This window comes from Pecten maximus, chromosome 11, assembly GCF_902652985.1.
Source record: "Pecten maximus chromosome 11, xPecMax1.1, whole genome shotgun sequence".
Lineage (NCBI taxonomy): Eukaryota > Metazoa > Mollusca > Bivalvia > Pectinida > Pectinidae > Pecten > Pecten maximus.
The window spans coordinates 3,951,074-3,967,956 of record NC_047025.1 but is presented as its reverse complement, the minus strand read 5'-3'; the positions used below and the strand labels follow the sequence as shown (position 1 = coordinate 3,967,956).

The window sequence follows — 16,883 nt, the reverse complement described above, 5'->3', positions numbered from 1 at the left end:
AATATTTTTATTTATTTTATTTAAACCATATTTAACAAATTAAAACATAGAAGTGTCATTTTTTATAAATTTAATAAATCCCATACGACATAGCCTGTTTATTTTGCCGAATAAAAAGTCTCGAACTTGCGTTATCGCATGGCAGCCGCCATATTTGGATGGACAACCATTAGTTCGCGTTCGGGGCAACCTAAGAAACGCCGAATTCTGAAATATTTAAGCGTCGTATGCAATATTGATTCTGGTGCTAGGTATTGCGTCATATAGAATCGTCATTTAAAGCTAGTTGTAAGCAATGGATCCCTCGGATAGCACAACATCCTCGCTGGGGACAACTGGGGATACAGGCCACCTCTTGCAAGAGCTAATAAACTTGCAAAAATCACACGGTTTGTTTTCAAGTTATGGCCATTTTGCACTATTTCTCCAACACTGTTTGTCATGTAACGCTTATCTTTATTCATTTTAGACATGAAAGCGTATGTTGCGTGGACATCTGTTAGTTAGATTTTGATTATTGGGAATAAATAATATGTTGCAGTTTCACTTCCAACAAATTCAAAATGCAATCTTTCCCGCGGCAACATTGCATTGATTGAAAGTGTAATTTAAACAAACGCGGTTCGTTCTGAAAACATGAATACATTCAAACCCCGACCCCTCCATACTCCACCAGATGCATTTTCTCTTCTGATCATAAGAATACAATTAATGATTATTTTAGACAATGAATACAATTAATGATTTAGACAATGGATTCTAGTGACAATCGATACAAGTAATGTGTATTCAGTATATAATAAAAAAGTTCCAGTGTGTGAACATTTTTACAGTAGAGCTCGCTGTAACAAGCTTTTTTTGAAGTTTGATGGATCTGTGTGATGATATGTAAATACTGTCGACTCGGAAGACCACAAAACTAGATAGCAAAAAACTGATTTCAGTGAAAATCTGCAAAAAATGAAAACAACTACAACCAAATCATATATGTAGACTTAATTGAATGTGGTTGGTATGTAGTGGTAGTGTTGATTGGATGTTTCAGGAATGACTAACTATATAGTTTCACTTTTCCTTTCAGTTATGTCTTCTGGGAATGTGACAGGATCATTGCCAATACGTGAAAGGTAAAAATAAATGTCTCTAAGATCAGGACTTTACCTATAAGTTCCTTCTTTCGAATTAAAATATTTTTGTTTGGAGTCAAATATTGAAATAGTGTTGTTTGTGAATGATATGACACATTTAAACTTCTTGATAAATAATCTTTGGTAATTAACAAATTTGTAGATGTGCATATGTATAAACATTTCATTTAAGCTTAGATTTCATTGTTTTTTCCAAAATTTGAAGCTCTCATTGGAATGTCACTTTATCTCATGTAAAGAAAATTAATTAAAGAAAATGGAAAAAAAATCTTTGGTAATTTCTGGAGTGAATGCTTGAATCAATAATGTTGAAGAAAAAGAAATAATCAAACTAACTGAGCTGGGCATTTTTTTTTTATATAAATAGGATCCTTTTCAGATAAAAGGTACTGGCTCCACTGTATAATTTTAATGAATGGAATTCCTGAAAAATGGGATCATTTTCTGCTTTTAGAAGGCACTGTAGTGAGCCTCATTCAAACTGTGAAGCAGTATATATATATATAGAAAAATTCTTTGGAATATTATGCAATTTTTGAGTTCTGGCTTTAACATTCTGCAGGAGTTATATTATTATCACCCCAGAAATTAAGCCCTGTTTTGTTGGGGGAGGTAGTGCACCAACGCAGGAGGAAGGCTAGTATTTTAAGGCAGGCTGTTCCATCATTGACGTGATGTCGGCAACAAGAACATCTCTCTCCCCCACCCCCATAAAAAAAAGATAAAAAACAAATACAAAAATGAATTGGGAGAGATTAATTAACAGCTTCCGTCATAGAAATAATCTCAACACATGGAATACTCTTGAAAAAGTTGTGATTTTCTTTCCAAAACTGGACAGATTGTGGCGTTTTCATTTTAATTACTTTTAATTATCTTAATATTTATTCTAATTATAGATAGAGGATTTGTTGTACTGTAGTAGTTTTTATTACAGTATGGATCCAGGTAACTCGGGAGATGGAACCACAGGAAACCCTACCCTGACGGAGCTGATGAAGACCATATATGATAGTCCTGCTCCTCGCCAGTTAATGTAAATATCTGTTTAAGATGACATATAGCAGATACTTATCTCCCTTGTTTTACGTTAGCTTTGTATTCTGAATTACATTTTCCGAGACTTTTTTCTCAATTGGTCATTTGAGGATAAAATGAAATAATATTATGTAACTCTTGGTAGAAAAAATGTAATAAAAGAATTTTATACAACTTCTTGTAGAAGAAATATGATAAATGATTTTATGTAACTTCTGGTCAAAAAAATATGATGAAAATTTTATGTAACTTGTTGAAGGAAAAAATCAGACAATTGTATGTAACTCCCGGAAGAAAACAAAAATAATAAAGTAGTTGTATGCGACTTCTGGAAGATAATATTATAAAATAATTTTATTTGACTTCCACAGAACACTACAAGGCTCTGATACAGTGAACAGCTTCAGTGTGTACGGAAGAGAGGTAGATATCATGGCCAGCAAGGGAAGCAGTGGTATTATATCTAGTACAGGAGTGATGTCACAGACCACGACGGGCAGTAATAAGGTATGTCACTGACCATTTACAGACAGTAATAAGGTACGTCACAGACCATGACAGACAGTAATAAGGTATGTCACAGACCACGACAGGCAGTAATAAGGTACGTCACAGACCACGACAGGCAGTAATAAAGTACGTCACAGACCACGACAGACAGTAATAAGGTACGTCACAGACCACGACAGACAGTAATAAGGTACGTCACAGACCACGACATACAGTAATAAGATACGTCACAGACCACGACATACAGTAATAAGGTACGTCACAGACCATGACAGACAGTAATAAGGTACGTCACAGACCAGGACAGACAGTAATAAGGTACGTCACAGACCACGACAGACAGTAATAAGGTACGTCACAGACCATGACAGACAGTAATAAGGTACGTCGCACACACCACGACAGTCAGTAATAAGGTAAGTCACAGACCATTACAGACAGTAATAAGGTACGTCACACACCACGACAGACAGTAATAAGGTATGTCACAGACCACGACAGACAGTAATAAGGTAAGTCACAGACCACGACAGACAGTAATAAGGTACGTCACAGACCACGACAGGCAGTAATAAGGTACGTCACAGACCACAACAGACAGTAATAAGGTACGTCACAGACCACGACAGGCAGTAATAAGGTACGTCACAGACCACGACAGGCAGTAATAAGGTACGTCACAGACCACGACAGGCAGTAATAAGGTACGTCACAGACCACGACAGGCAGTAATAAGATACGTCACAGACCACGACAGACAGTAATAAGGTACGTCACAGACCACGACAGACAGTAATAAGGTACGTCACAGACCATGACAGGTAGTAATAAGGTATGTCACAGACCACGACAGACAGTAATAAGGTACGTCACAGACCACGACAGACAGTAATAAGGTACGTCACAGACCACAACAGACAGTAATAAGGTACGTCACATACCACGACAGACAGTAATAATGTACGTCACAGACCACGACAGACAGTAATAAGGTATGTCACAGACCACGACAGACAGTAATAAGGTACGTCACATACCATGACAGACAGTAATAAGGTATGTCACAGACCACGACAGACAGTAATAAGGTACGTCACAGACCACGACAGACAGTAATAAGGTACGTCACATACCACGACAGACAGTAATAAGGTACGTCACAGACCACGACAGACAGTAATAAGGTACGTCACAGACCACGACAGACAGTAATAAGGTACGTCACAGACCACGACAGACAGTAATAAGATATGTCACAGACCACAACAGTAATAAGGTACGTCACAGACCACGACAGACAGTAATAAGGTACGTCACAGACCACGACATATGTAAGATAAAAACACAGATGACAGTAAAAAATGATACACCAAGTATATAACTGTTGTTCACTTTGTGTGTTATTTTTTTCCTGTCATCTGATCTTAGGACCAGTCAAAACAGACCAAAAAAAAAATGTTACTGACAATAATTGTAAATACTTGTGACAGACCGTTTATGTAAAGATATAATTAATTTTCTTGGTTTTTCCTACAGGTAAAGATAACTCCGGTGGTGAAGTATGATTGGGAACAACTCCACTACATAGGAAACCTAGTGGCAATACACAAGAACAGTTTACATGCAGCGTATACACTCAGAGGTAAAGACCATCTCTACCTTTATCTTCTATCCCGAGGCCAACTCGATTTGCACCCTTCTTGAAAAAGAAGCCTTCTTAGAAAATCGCATTCCAATATATGTAAATCGAGTAAACCGGAAGAACATAACCCAAAACAAACAAGTTTTTTAAGTTTTCTCGATCCAAACACGTTTTAAAGTTTTCTCAAAACAAACAAGTTTTCTCAAACACTGTAACACAAACCTGTGCATGTATGTGCCATAAATCCTTCTGTAATGAAACTCATCACTCTGCATGTCGCACACTTAAACATGGTTGCTGCCATCTTGGAAGATAAGTCTTCCAGCAGAAGAGCTACAAATCGAGTGACTGGAAGTTATATTCTAGAAGGAGAAGAGTGCAAATCGAGTGACCGGAAGTTATATTCTAGAATGATAAGAGCGCAAATCAAGTTTATACAAAAAGTATAATAAAGTTCTCATAAAACTATGATTTCTATTTCCAGGTAAATCTGGCGGCATTGTGCGGATCATAAATCGACGTACAGCCGAACGGGTCCTGTTGAAGGATTTTACAGGCAAGGTTATAGACATAGCCTTCGCCCACACAGACGATGTCATTTTTGGTGCCGTGGATGAGGTCGGCAATCTCTTCGTATACAGTGTCAAGGAAAACGACTTTGATAAGCTTATGTATCCTTTACATCCAAAATAGAAACAAAAGATTTTCACGTCTATCTACTTTTGGCGAAAACTTGAATTATTAATTGGAAATTTTGTGAGACTTTGTTGAAAAATACTCAATAAATTTGTTTGTAATATCCTCCCTCATCAAATAATTTATTTTCAGAAAATGCTTGAACAGTGTTTCCTAAAGATGAATCAGAAAAGCAAAATGGCTGCTGCACCTCAACGTACCAACACCAATTTAATTCCATAATTTGTGGAAAATATTATTTTCAATTGTTTTAAAACCCTGTTAACAAAAGTTGTTGTTGAAGGAAGGAGCTACAATCATACTCAATAATCTTGTTGCTGTATAAGACCTTGTGTGCAGTTGAAGGTAATTAATTGAGAAGTTTCATCAGAGGCAAGTGACTTCTGATGTCTGGTTTAAAGGAAGGGGAATTGTATACTGACATTTTACCAGGCCTTAACTCTGTCAGAACTAATCTGGTTCTTCATGTCCTTCGTGATAAAGACACACCGCGGACTGAGTATCATCGCCTGATCTGGTGTCCGTTCATCCCTGATGACTCCGACGACAGCAGTGTAACTGAATCGTCCACACAAGATGCCTCGAGAGTGCTTGTTCTTACCCACAAGGAAAAGGTACTAATATCAGTTTGTGTTGAAATATCCTTAGAAACGAGACATTAGGTTTTACCGGCCTTAAGTACACACTGTCAATACTTAAACTCCCATAACTCTTAAGTATCATCGGATATCTCGCATTTCGAAAGTAAATATCATGATATTTTTAGCTCACCTGGACCGAAGGTCCGGTGAGCTTATGCCATGGTGCGGCGTCCGTCGTCCGTCGTCCGGTGTCCGTCGTCCGTCCGTTAACATTTGCTTCAAATCGCTACTAGTCAAAAAGTTCTTATTGGATTTTGACCAAATTTGGTCAGAAACATCCTTGGCAGAAGGGGATCAGATTTTGCATAAATGGTGACTCTGACCCCCAAGGGGCCTGAGGGGTGGGGTCCAATAGGGGAAATTGAGGCAATTCCTTTAAATCGCTACTAGTCATAAAGTTATGAATGGATTTGAACCCAATTTTGTCCGAAACATCATTTGGGGAAGGGGAACAGATTTTGCATAAATGGTGACTCTGACCCCCAAGGGTCCAAAGGGGCGGGGCCTAATGGGGAAATAGAGGTAATTCCTTCAAATCGCTACTAGTCATAAAGTTATGAATGGATTTGAACCCAATTTGGTCAGAAACATCCTTTGGGGAAGGGGAACAAATTTTGCATAAATGGTGACTCTGACCCCCAAGGGGCCTGAGGGGCGGGGCCCAATAGGGGAAATTAAGGCAATTCCTTTAAATCGCTACTTGTCATAATGTTATGAATGGATTTGAACACAATTTGGTCAGAAACATCCTTTGGGGAAGGGGAACAGATTTTGCATAAATGGTGACTCTGACCCCCGAGGGGCCAAAGGGGCGGGGCCCATATGGGAAATAGAGGTTATTCCTTTAAATCGCTACTAGTCATAAATTTATGAATGGATTTGAACCCAATTTGGTCAGAAACATCCTTTGGGGAAGGGGAACAGATTTTGCATAAATGGTGACTCTGACCCCCGAGGGGCCAAAGGGGCGGGGCCCATATGGGAAATAGAGGTTATTCCTTTAAATCGCTACTAGTCATAAATTTATGAATGGATTTGAACCCAATTTAGTAAGAAACATTCTTTGGGGAAGGGGAACAGATTTTGCATAAATGGTGACTCTGACCCCAAAGGGGCCAAAGGGGCCAAAGGGGCAGGGCCTAATGGGGGAAATAGAGGTAATTCCTTAAAATCGCTACTAGTTATAAAGTTATGAATGGATTTGAACCCAATTTGGTAAGAAACATTCTTGGGGGAAGGGGAACAGATTTTGCATAAATGGTTACTCTGACCCCCGAGGGGCAAATGGGGCGGGGCCCCATATGGGAAATAGAGGTAATTCCTTTAAATCACTACTAGTCATAAAGTTATAAATGCATGTTGTAAACTCAGAGAGTCTGGACTTCATTATTTCTTTAAAGCAGTTGGGATCCCCACGCTATAACCATAAATAGCATTGTTTGAGGTTAACAAACAAAGGAATTGAACATGAACATTATTTTGACATTTGGTCAAATCCAACCAGGTGAGCGATACAGGCCCTATGGGCCTCTTGTTATAATAAGAGTCGAAACATCTTAAATTTTAAACAAGATATAAAAATTTAATCAACAATCCTTAAGTTTTGATTAAATCTTTAATAATAACAACATAAAAAACAACAATTAGCAACAAACTCCATGCAAATAGATGCATTATATGCCAATATTGATAATCACTTTGTCTTCCTTGCTTCCTTCTGTTGAAACCACCATGCTTGTTTTCCACAAGGGACATAACTTGTTGCTCCTAGGCATCACACCTCAATTTTCAAAACAGTATCATGCATGCAGGGAAGGTAATGATATGATGTATGTAAAAAGTAGATATTATTGATGTACCAAATGAATCGTTAAGCCTCATTAATTGGACTATGATTGTTTTTTGTTGATCAATAGGCAGAGATCTGGAATGTGGATCTTGTAACCAAGGAATATTCAAGTGGTCCACTGTTGGCCGAAGATGTGGAGTTTGGCCTTATACAAATAGACAGTCACAAACAGGTAAATATTGTCATATATATATAAAGGTAAGTTTATAAATTACAGTGAGGTTAAGGTCAGCCTTTCTATATAGACAGTCACAAACAGGTTAATATAGTTATAGGTAAGTTTATAATTATTATGACAGTCAAATTTTCACTATCTTGTCACTTAGTGTTCACATAAATTCATTTTCCTGTTAAAATGATAGTTATTGTGTGCTAATAGGATAAGAAAAAAGAAACATCGAGACTGGGATTCGAACCTGGGACTTTCAAACGGACATTCTAACCAAAATCTGATGCCTGATGTCCATTACTCCCTTCATAAAATTAATTTCATCTGCTGTGTATATAATTATGCAAAAGAGGGAAAATGCTATAACATATGTACAGGGCCTGGAGCTCAAACCCTGGATCTCTGAGATTTAGGCAAACATTAAGGGCTGTTCCAAAATAATCCATGTGGGGGTGATGAGGGGGTGTATTGTTTTTAGAGACCTCACCACCCGTCAAGAGTTAAACATTTAATATAAAGAATACTAGGAAAATAGGACTTTACCCTCACCACCCATCAGAATTTGATACCAGTACCGCCCACATCTTCCACATAGATAATCCTGAAATAACCCTAACAGAATTGAGCTACCTGGCCACAATTGGCCTAGTCCAGTTGTCCGACACTCCTCCCTCCTTTAACAATGCTTGAACCCCATAGACACACAGAGGACCACATACCACTTTCCATAGATATATTACTTGGGTGCCATATTAAATGTAATAGGGGAGGGAAAATGTACCGCATAGAACAGGATTTGGACATTCTGCAGCCTCTGTATCCTAGACAAACAGCCTCTAACTTGTAGGTAAATTCTTCAGTTCTGCTACATAACCAATCATATGTTCAGTCTTTATATCTGTGTTTCGTATTCAGATTTAAATGTTGATGTGCATTAAATATGTAAAATAGAAATTTTCCTGTGCTGTATATATAATAATGCTTGATTTGCTTGTCTTTATACACAGCCTATCATGGACGCTGCATTTTCACCAGATGGTACTGCACTGGCCACAGCTAGTTTGGACGGAGAAGTCAAGTTCTTCCAGGTCAATATGGGCGAAAACACATCACCAAGGTCAGTGTCGAGGATCTCAACTTCTGCAAACAAAACTTGACTAGAAAAGGGGATTATTTCTTACCACATAACTCCAGATCAGTGCGTTAGAAAATGTGTGAGAAAATTAGGCTTCATTCACAACTGTGTAACTTGACTTTATTAAAGTCATCAATAATCGAATCACATCTCATCACCGGGTCCTGGCCGTCACTTGTACGCCTTATTTGAATACGCGAAATTAGACTTGGCCACGTTCCCCTTTTTATTCAATCGGATATAATTGTGGTAGAAACAGGTCACACAAATTTTTGGATATGGAATTTATTTCACACTCGTAAGTTATTTTCTTAAAAGTTACAAATGGCACTTGCTGAATCTTGTGTCTTTTATAACTTTAAAAAAAATAACTTTCTCGGTTGAAATATATTCCATATCCAACAACCACTTGTTGTGTAACCTCTATTTATCCAATGAAAAGGAATGACTGATATAACCTTCTCAGGTTTAGGTATAATGATAAATTAAGAGGTTATACCAGGTGTCTTTATGGTCCAGTGTTAGGCTGTCTTCCCAAATGAAAATCAGCCAATTATTTTTTTTTTGTCCCCAAATTTGACCTAAATGAATCAGAAAGAAATGTACACTGCCACTTGGCAAAGGCTCTACCTAAATGTTTCTTTACACTGGTCCAGGAGTGGTTTTGATTCTGGTAATGATGGTAATTTTGAAATTAGTAAAATAAGTGTCAAAATACTTGTCAGGTGCTATTTTTCCAATTTTTGACACAGGGGTGTATGTAATACCCTGGGGCCCAGAGTTTTAGGTATTGGTCTGAAGATTTGAACTTTGATTAGGAAAAAAAGCTGACATATTTATTATTTATCGCATATCTTGAGATGGAGTTAAATTCCAAAAACATGTGATGAAATCTCTGTAAATTTCCAAAAATACGGAGCGAAATCTGTAAATTTCCGAAAATATGGGGTGAAATCCCTGTAAGTTTATCGTGTAGCAATTGTTTGTATTATATCTTGACTACACATGTTTGTACAGGTGTCTACACCAGTGGAAACCACACGACGGTAAACCCCTCTCTAGTTTGTTCTTCCTCGACGACCATAAGTACTTCAGTGCCGAGTAAGTATGACAATGTGGATGCTGAAATGAATCCCTCTGGTTCAAATACTTCCGATTAGAAGTTCAAATGATGTTTTTTTTTTTTGCTTTCTGTATACAGTTAATGGCAAAATATTAATAGATTATAATAATTTCTTTTTAATTTGATTTAAATTTGAAGTTCAGTATCTGTAGCCACTAAAAGTTTAATAAGTTTAATGTTCTGAATCAATCTGTTTTATATAAAATTTTTATTTCATTTAATTTTTTTTTAATTTCAATATTTAATATCTTATCAAATATTTTATATTTTTGTAGACCATTGATGCTGGTTTTATTTTAAAGCAGATTCTCTTATAGAATTTTTTAATGTTTTGATATTTATGTAATTGTCAGAACAATTGTCATTAAAAAATATTGCATTATCTTGCAAAATTATTCTTGAATAGGTGTATACGAGGACATATTTTGTTATAATATGATAAAACAAGCAATTTTGACAAATTTGATTGACTTTTCAGAACTGACCCCTTGAAGAAGTCTTGGTAATCTGCACAGTGCACTATGCCTTTCCCTCCAATTTATGTTCTATGTCATGTATGGTGCCATAAAATATGTTTTCTCATCAAAGTGAAATATTTTCATAATTATTAGTTTCATTATAGTTTTAAAGAAACTGCAAAAATTTTCTAATTCAGCATTGCTGGTAGGATGTTTTCGCTAGATAAAAAAAAATGAATCGAAAGTTAAATATTGAAATACATGGCATACATACTACTGTATACTTGATAAATAGGCATGGAATCAGCTTTCTAAGATACTTTAGCTAACCTGCTGATAAAGTGTTAATGTAATATAACAATTAAAATATCTAAACGGTAACCAATACAGAATCAGCGTGATTAATTTTGATTTTAAATCTTGTCTAAATTTTTACCCAAATATTTTTTATAGTAGAATATATTGTCACATGGTTGTTGTTTTTTTTATGTTATTTCAAGTAATTAATTAGTTAGTTTTCAATCAAGTACAACCTACTGGTGTGTTGTGTTGAAATTCCATTTTTCTTCTGTTTTAATTTCCTTGGTTATAGACAATTGTTTTTCAGTGTTCATATTATTAAGTGCAATTGTAGTGACAGTAGCATTTTTCACACAAAAATTAGTTCAAAGCATTAGACTTGGTGTTTACATTAATTTTCTTCTATAGCACAGGGTGAGGAAATTTGATTCTGTTTCCAACTTATATATGATTCCAATATCAAAATTCAAATCATATTTTAATTTTTGCTTATATGGCTTAAAAATCTTATAAATAATGTCGGAGTATATATTTAAGATTTTCATCTTTTTAAACATTTAAAATAATCTTATCATTATTTTTAAAAAAAAATTTCAGAATAATCTAATTTTAAAAGAATTTAATTTAATTTTTTGCCTCTGATAGCTTTCATCCACCTTTCGTTAAACTTAACTGCTGTGTGTGCCGTTAATCGAATCATCGTAATATCACACAAAAAATCCATACCATCTCTTCATTGCAACAGAGATTTTTAAACACTTACTACTGTCAAACTTATTGGAATGTATTGTTTTGTGACGTCTGTTTTGTGACGTCTATATCACAGGTAACAATGTCATGTAAATTTTCTGAAGAATTGGAATAACTAGAATAGTTTAATTTCAAAATGCAATTCACAGGATTGAATTTTGAATATACAATATGTAATTGTTTGAAGACTACGATAGTTGAATTTTTTTTTTTTTAATATAAACTTCAATTTCATTTGACCGAAGTATGTAATACAAACCACTATTGTCTCTGATAATGATTTATTTTGCCCATGTGATACAGGTGCTGTTTGCATTGTTGTATCGATGCTGAATAAGTGTTTTAGGTCATATGTGACCTCTGATCAGTGACCTTCAGGGTCGGAATACCCTATAGCGATCATGTTTCTTCCATTGTGCTTCGTCCGCAATGCATAAACTTTTCACATTTCATACTTCTTCCCACGTTCCAGCTCAAACATGCCTGGAATGATACCGAGATGGTTCTGACCAAGTTTTGTTATATTTCGGGTCAGTCCAAATCAATGGCCAACATCTTCTTCATCGTTTTTGGTTGGAATTTTTTATGAAAAAGTTAATGAAAAGTTGAAAAATGATAAAATTGGTCAAGATTTATCTAATTTATACCCTATACACCCAATTTTACACCACACTCCGATTCTTCCTTCCAAAACTCAACATCAGTGAGGATTCAAAAAGCCCTCCTTGTATCAAATTAATTTAAATTAATTTATTTTGATTATTAATTACAGTGCCCAGTTCTGGAAGTTTGCTGTGACAGGAGCTATGAATAATCAAGAACTAAAGATCTGGACGTGTGAATCGTGGACATGTCTACAGACGATCAGGTAGGTTTAAAACGATCAGGTAGGTTTTTAATATTGAAGATCTGGACATTTTAGTTATTGTCGTCTACAGACCATCAGGTAGTAGCTAGGTTTACCCGGTATACTATTGAAGATCTGGACGTGTGAATCGTGGACATGTCTACAAACGATCAGGTAGGTTTGAAATATTGAATATCTGGATATGTAAGTTATTTCTGTGTCTACAGACCATTATGTAGGAGGTAGGTTTACCCGGTATACTTCTGAATCGGGTAGGTTTATAATATTGAAGATCTGGACATGTGAGTCGTGGATAGGTCTAAAGACGATAAGTTAGGTTTATAATATTGAAGATCTAGACGTGTGAGTTATTGTCGTCTACAGACCGTCCGGTAATGGGTAGGTTTACCCGGTATAATATTGAAGATCTGGACGTGTGAATCGAGGACATGTGTACTGACGATTAGGTAAGTTTATACTATTGAAGATTTGGACGTGTGAATCGAGGACATGTCTACTGACGATCAGGTAGGTTTATACAATTGAAGATCTAGACGTGTGAATCGAGGACATGTCAACTGGCAATTAGGTCGGTTTATACTATTACTGTGAAGATTTGGACGTGTGAATCGAGGACATGTCTACTGACAATTAAGTAGGTTTATACTATTGAAGATTTGGACGTGTGAATCGAAGACATGTGTACTGACGATTAGGTAAGTTTATACTAGGTAAGTTTATACTAGGTAAGTTTATACTATTGAAGATTTGGACGTGTGAATCGAGATCATGTCTACTGATGAGTAGGTAAGTTTATACTGTTGAAGATCTGGACACATGAGTTATTGTCGTCTACAGACCATCAGGTATTGGGTACGTTTACCCAGTATACTCTTGAATATTCTGGATGTGTAGGTTTTATAATATTGAAGATTTGGACGTGTGAGTCATGGACATCCCTTAAGATGACCATATCGTATTGAAGACATGTTGAACTGTACATGACATTCCTGGGTACGTAAACCATGGAAGTTAATTTTTGTTTTGTGAATGACAAGATACCTGTGAATTGATCTGAACCTCTGAAAGCCCATCGTGTTGTTGAGCATTTGGTTGCTTGTGATCTGATCATGAAGTTATTTTAAGCTGGACAGGTGTTATTTGATGTTAGAAAACTTCGTGGATATTTTTCTGTTTTTCTAATTATGGTGTTCTCATATTTTTCAGATTTTCTTGTCCACCAGGCTTACCATCAAATTTCCAACTGGATCCCTGCATGAAAGCATCATTAGATTTGAGTGCAAAATATCTGGTTCTTTCTGATATTAGGAGAAAGGTACATTTACAATTTGTGGGTTGGCTTTTCCCCTCATTTTCACTATGGCTGGAGTCTGATGTTAATCAGCCTATATCAGATTTTAAAAAGGCTGATAAAAACATCAGAAACCTTCTAGATCACAACAATATAAGTAATGCAAATTAAACAATATAACAAATCTTATTAGTACATAATTTTGCAGAATGCTTTCCGGAAAAATAAAAACCCTGCTAAAATATAACAACCACTAATTTAAAAATGTGTTCTTTTGAAGTATATGAAAAAATTTTTGCGAGTTAATATCATGATAAGTTTATTCCTGTATCTGGTAGGTGCTGTATGTGTTACAAATACATCAGGAGAGCGACTCTAATGCAGCCCATATCAGCTCCATTTCCGAATTTCTGCTAGCCCAGCCTTGCCTTAGCTTTGCTATTATGGATGCCAGCAAGAAAAAGTTCAAAAAATCTATTGTAGAGGACGATTCTCACCTGGATGACATCACCACAGGTATTCCGTTTGGGGTTTCTGGATTTTTCATACCCCTAGTAATGAAGTTTCTGGATTTTTCATACCCCTAGTTATGAAGTTTCGGGATTTTTCATACCCCTAGTAGTCAAGTTTCGGGATTTTTCATACCTCTAGTAATGAAATTTCTGGATTTTTCATACCCCTAGTTATGAAGTTTCTGGATTTTTCATGCCCATAGTAATGAAGTTTCTGGATTTTTCATGCCCCTAGTATTGAAGTTAGAGGGATATACTGGAAGCATGTTATTTGTTTATCTGTCTGTATACAGGATCAAAATTTATCAAAATTTTGTGTTTATTTTTGGGATCGCTAATTTTTTTGGTACTTATGCTCATTTTTAGCGGTGTCTATAGACAGTTTGTTACTGAAGGCTTAGGATGATTATGTAACATTTATTAATGATTATTTAATAGAAATGAATATTTCTGCTTTCTGAGCTGTAGGCCAAAATGAGGATAAGACTGATGAAATACTAATAATGATATGTGATAAGTCATTTTAATGAAATCAACGGCAATCATGGTTATTGATTGGCAGTTCCTACTATCAACAACACTAAGCGAGCCTCTGATTGGTCGGTTTCAATTTTGACATAGCTTCTTAATGTATTACATTTTAATAAATTTTATTGATAAAAAATGTGCAATTGAATTGGATGACACAGCTGGCCGGAAGCCTATTTAATAGCAAGTCCACTCCAAACCAGCGGTCAGATTGAATGTTAATATACAGGCCAGTAATGGGCCCCATTCCCAATTGGATTATTTCATATTAAAGCCAAATTTTACCTCTGAAAAATTCTTTCCCAATTCACCAATTTTCTTCTCAAAATGAGACAAGAAGGCCCCATCCTTAACCACTGAGAAAAAGCCCTCTTGATTTCATATTGATGAAATATATATTATTTACAAAATTAAAATGTTTTAAAAGTGTCTTTTTGTGACATAAAGAATGTTAAATTTATTTCTATCTTTATATGAGATTGTGAGTCTTAAAACAAATCTTTCTGTTTTGCTATTTTTAGGTGAACTTGAGCGCGAGGAAAACGAAGAGGGTGACTGTAACAAAGTTGACGGCAGTACAACGTCGGGTGTCCAGATTAAACTTTACACTGTACACCCTAAGTACGTCAGGATTTCTTATAGTTTCTTTACACTTACACTGCCCAACAAGATATAGGTTTGAATAGTAACAAGACACTTCATATCGAACGTTGTGGAGTTTCTCCAGGGCCCAGTTGTTCAAAGGCTGATTATAGGCTTTTATTACATTTTTACCTGTGAAATATCAAAAATTATTCATTCTATAAAAGTGATATTTTTCACTAGTGACAAATATCATATTATTCACTAGTGAAAAATATCGCTTTTGCTGATTTGACCAATCAAATCAATGATTAGAAAATACCAAGATAATTGACCAATCAGAAAGCCCGACATATATGTCAGCACCTGGACAGGGGAAACTATTTTTTTGTTTACAAATTATCACTGTAGTCCTAGTTAGCATACGGGGTAGGGTTTTTATTGATAAAAAATGTAATAAACAGAATATCTAACAGTGTCTTAAGTAATACCAAATATATTTCACCCGTGTGGCTAATATTTTGATATTTTTCACTCGTGCTGCGCACTCGTGAAAAGTATCAAAATATTAGCCTCACTCGTGAAATATATTTGATATTACTGAAGACACTGTTAGATATCCTCTATATCTTAGTTTAACAACAATTTTAAAATCCTGATAAAATCATTTCTGGTAAAACTAATTTGACAAAATTTTATGAAACTATAGCACTTGTCAGTCTCTTGTTGCCTACTTTAAGGAATGCACACACTCTGGTTTTAAAGTAAAGGAGAAATGAGATTTTCACTAGTCAAGTGATTAAGCACCTTTTATACAACTGAGCCCAGGTTGTGAAATAGCCCTTACAACCCTAGAGACACTCCATATCGAATGTTATGGAGTGTGTCCTTTTAATGGAATAGCCGTTACAAACCTAGAGACACTCAATATTGAATGTGATGGAGTGTGTCCTTTTAATGGAATAGCCGTTACAAACCTAGAGACACTCAATAATGAACGTTATGGAGTGTGTCTTTTTAATGGAATAGCCCTTACAAACCTAGAGACACTCAATAATGAATGTTATGGAGTGTGTCCTTTTAATGGAATAGCCCTTTCAAACCTAGAAACACACCCTAACATTCAATATGATCCAGTATCCCATGGAAGGACTTCAGAAGTTAAGAAATTCTATGCATGGCAGATACAGGGGAAATGTGTCTTATAGTGTGATTATAAGTAGGTCACTTCCTTCGGTGGTCTCAGTTTGACAAACATGGAGTCCTCCAGTTAGGAAGAGATTTTGCTGAAATAACACTTGAGGTATACAAAAAAGAAATGCTGGAATCTGGATTAAACAATCCAAACACACATTTGATTTGAAAAAAATATATATATAAACATCAAAAATATGAAGTGTTTTCTCTTGATAATAAATGTTACAAATTTTTGAAAATTATTTTGCCATCAAAAATTTTGAGAATTATTTTGCTATTTATGAGTTATTTGTGTTATCAAATGATTTGAAATGTTATGTGTTAAATGTGCTATTTGTACTTATTTCCAGAACCCTACAAGAGTTACAAATACGTTTCCGTCCAGAGTCGTCGGCACCGCCTTTACCCACCCCATCAGTTAGCACCATCTCTCATGACGACACAGG

General features: G+C 35.7%; 1 protein-coding gene across 2 annotated transcripts in view; it reads left to right on the top strand.

Moving 5' to 3' along the window:
• Window positions 1–144: 144 nt before the first annotated feature.
• LOC117337236 (enhancer of mRNA-decapping protein 4-like) overlaps window positions 145–16,883 on the top strand; it is a 52,507-nt gene continuing 35,768 nt past the window's right edge. For both annotated transcript variants that reach the window (XM_033898111.1, XM_033898110.1), the window contains exons 1-15: window positions 145–389; window positions 1,082–1,127; window positions 2,086–2,184; window positions 2,558–2,693; window positions 4,233–4,338; window positions 4,823–5,009; window positions 5,483–5,648; window positions 7,592–7,696; window positions 8,701–8,810; window positions 9,846–9,929; window positions 12,232–12,327; window positions 13,534–13,642; window positions 13,957–14,134; window positions 15,180–15,279; window positions 16,788–16,882. In XM_033898111.1, coding sequence (XP_033754002.1) covers window positions 296–389; window positions 1,082–1,127; window positions 2,086–2,184; window positions 2,558–2,693; window positions 4,233–4,338; window positions 4,823–5,009; window positions 5,483–5,648; window positions 7,592–7,696; window positions 8,701–8,810; window positions 9,846–9,929; window positions 12,232–12,327; window positions 13,534–13,642; window positions 13,957–14,134; window positions 15,180–15,279; window positions 16,788–16,882 — 1,711 coding nt within the window. In that variant the 5' untranslated portion in view covers window positions 145–295. The remainder of the gene's footprint in view (window positions 390–1,081; window positions 1,128–2,085; window positions 2,185–2,557; window positions 2,694–4,232; window positions 4,339–4,822; window positions 5,010–5,482; window positions 5,649–7,591; window positions 7,697–8,700; window positions 8,811–9,845; window positions 9,930–12,231; window positions 12,328–13,533; window positions 13,643–13,956; window positions 14,135–15,179; window positions 15,280–16,787; window position 16,883) is intronic.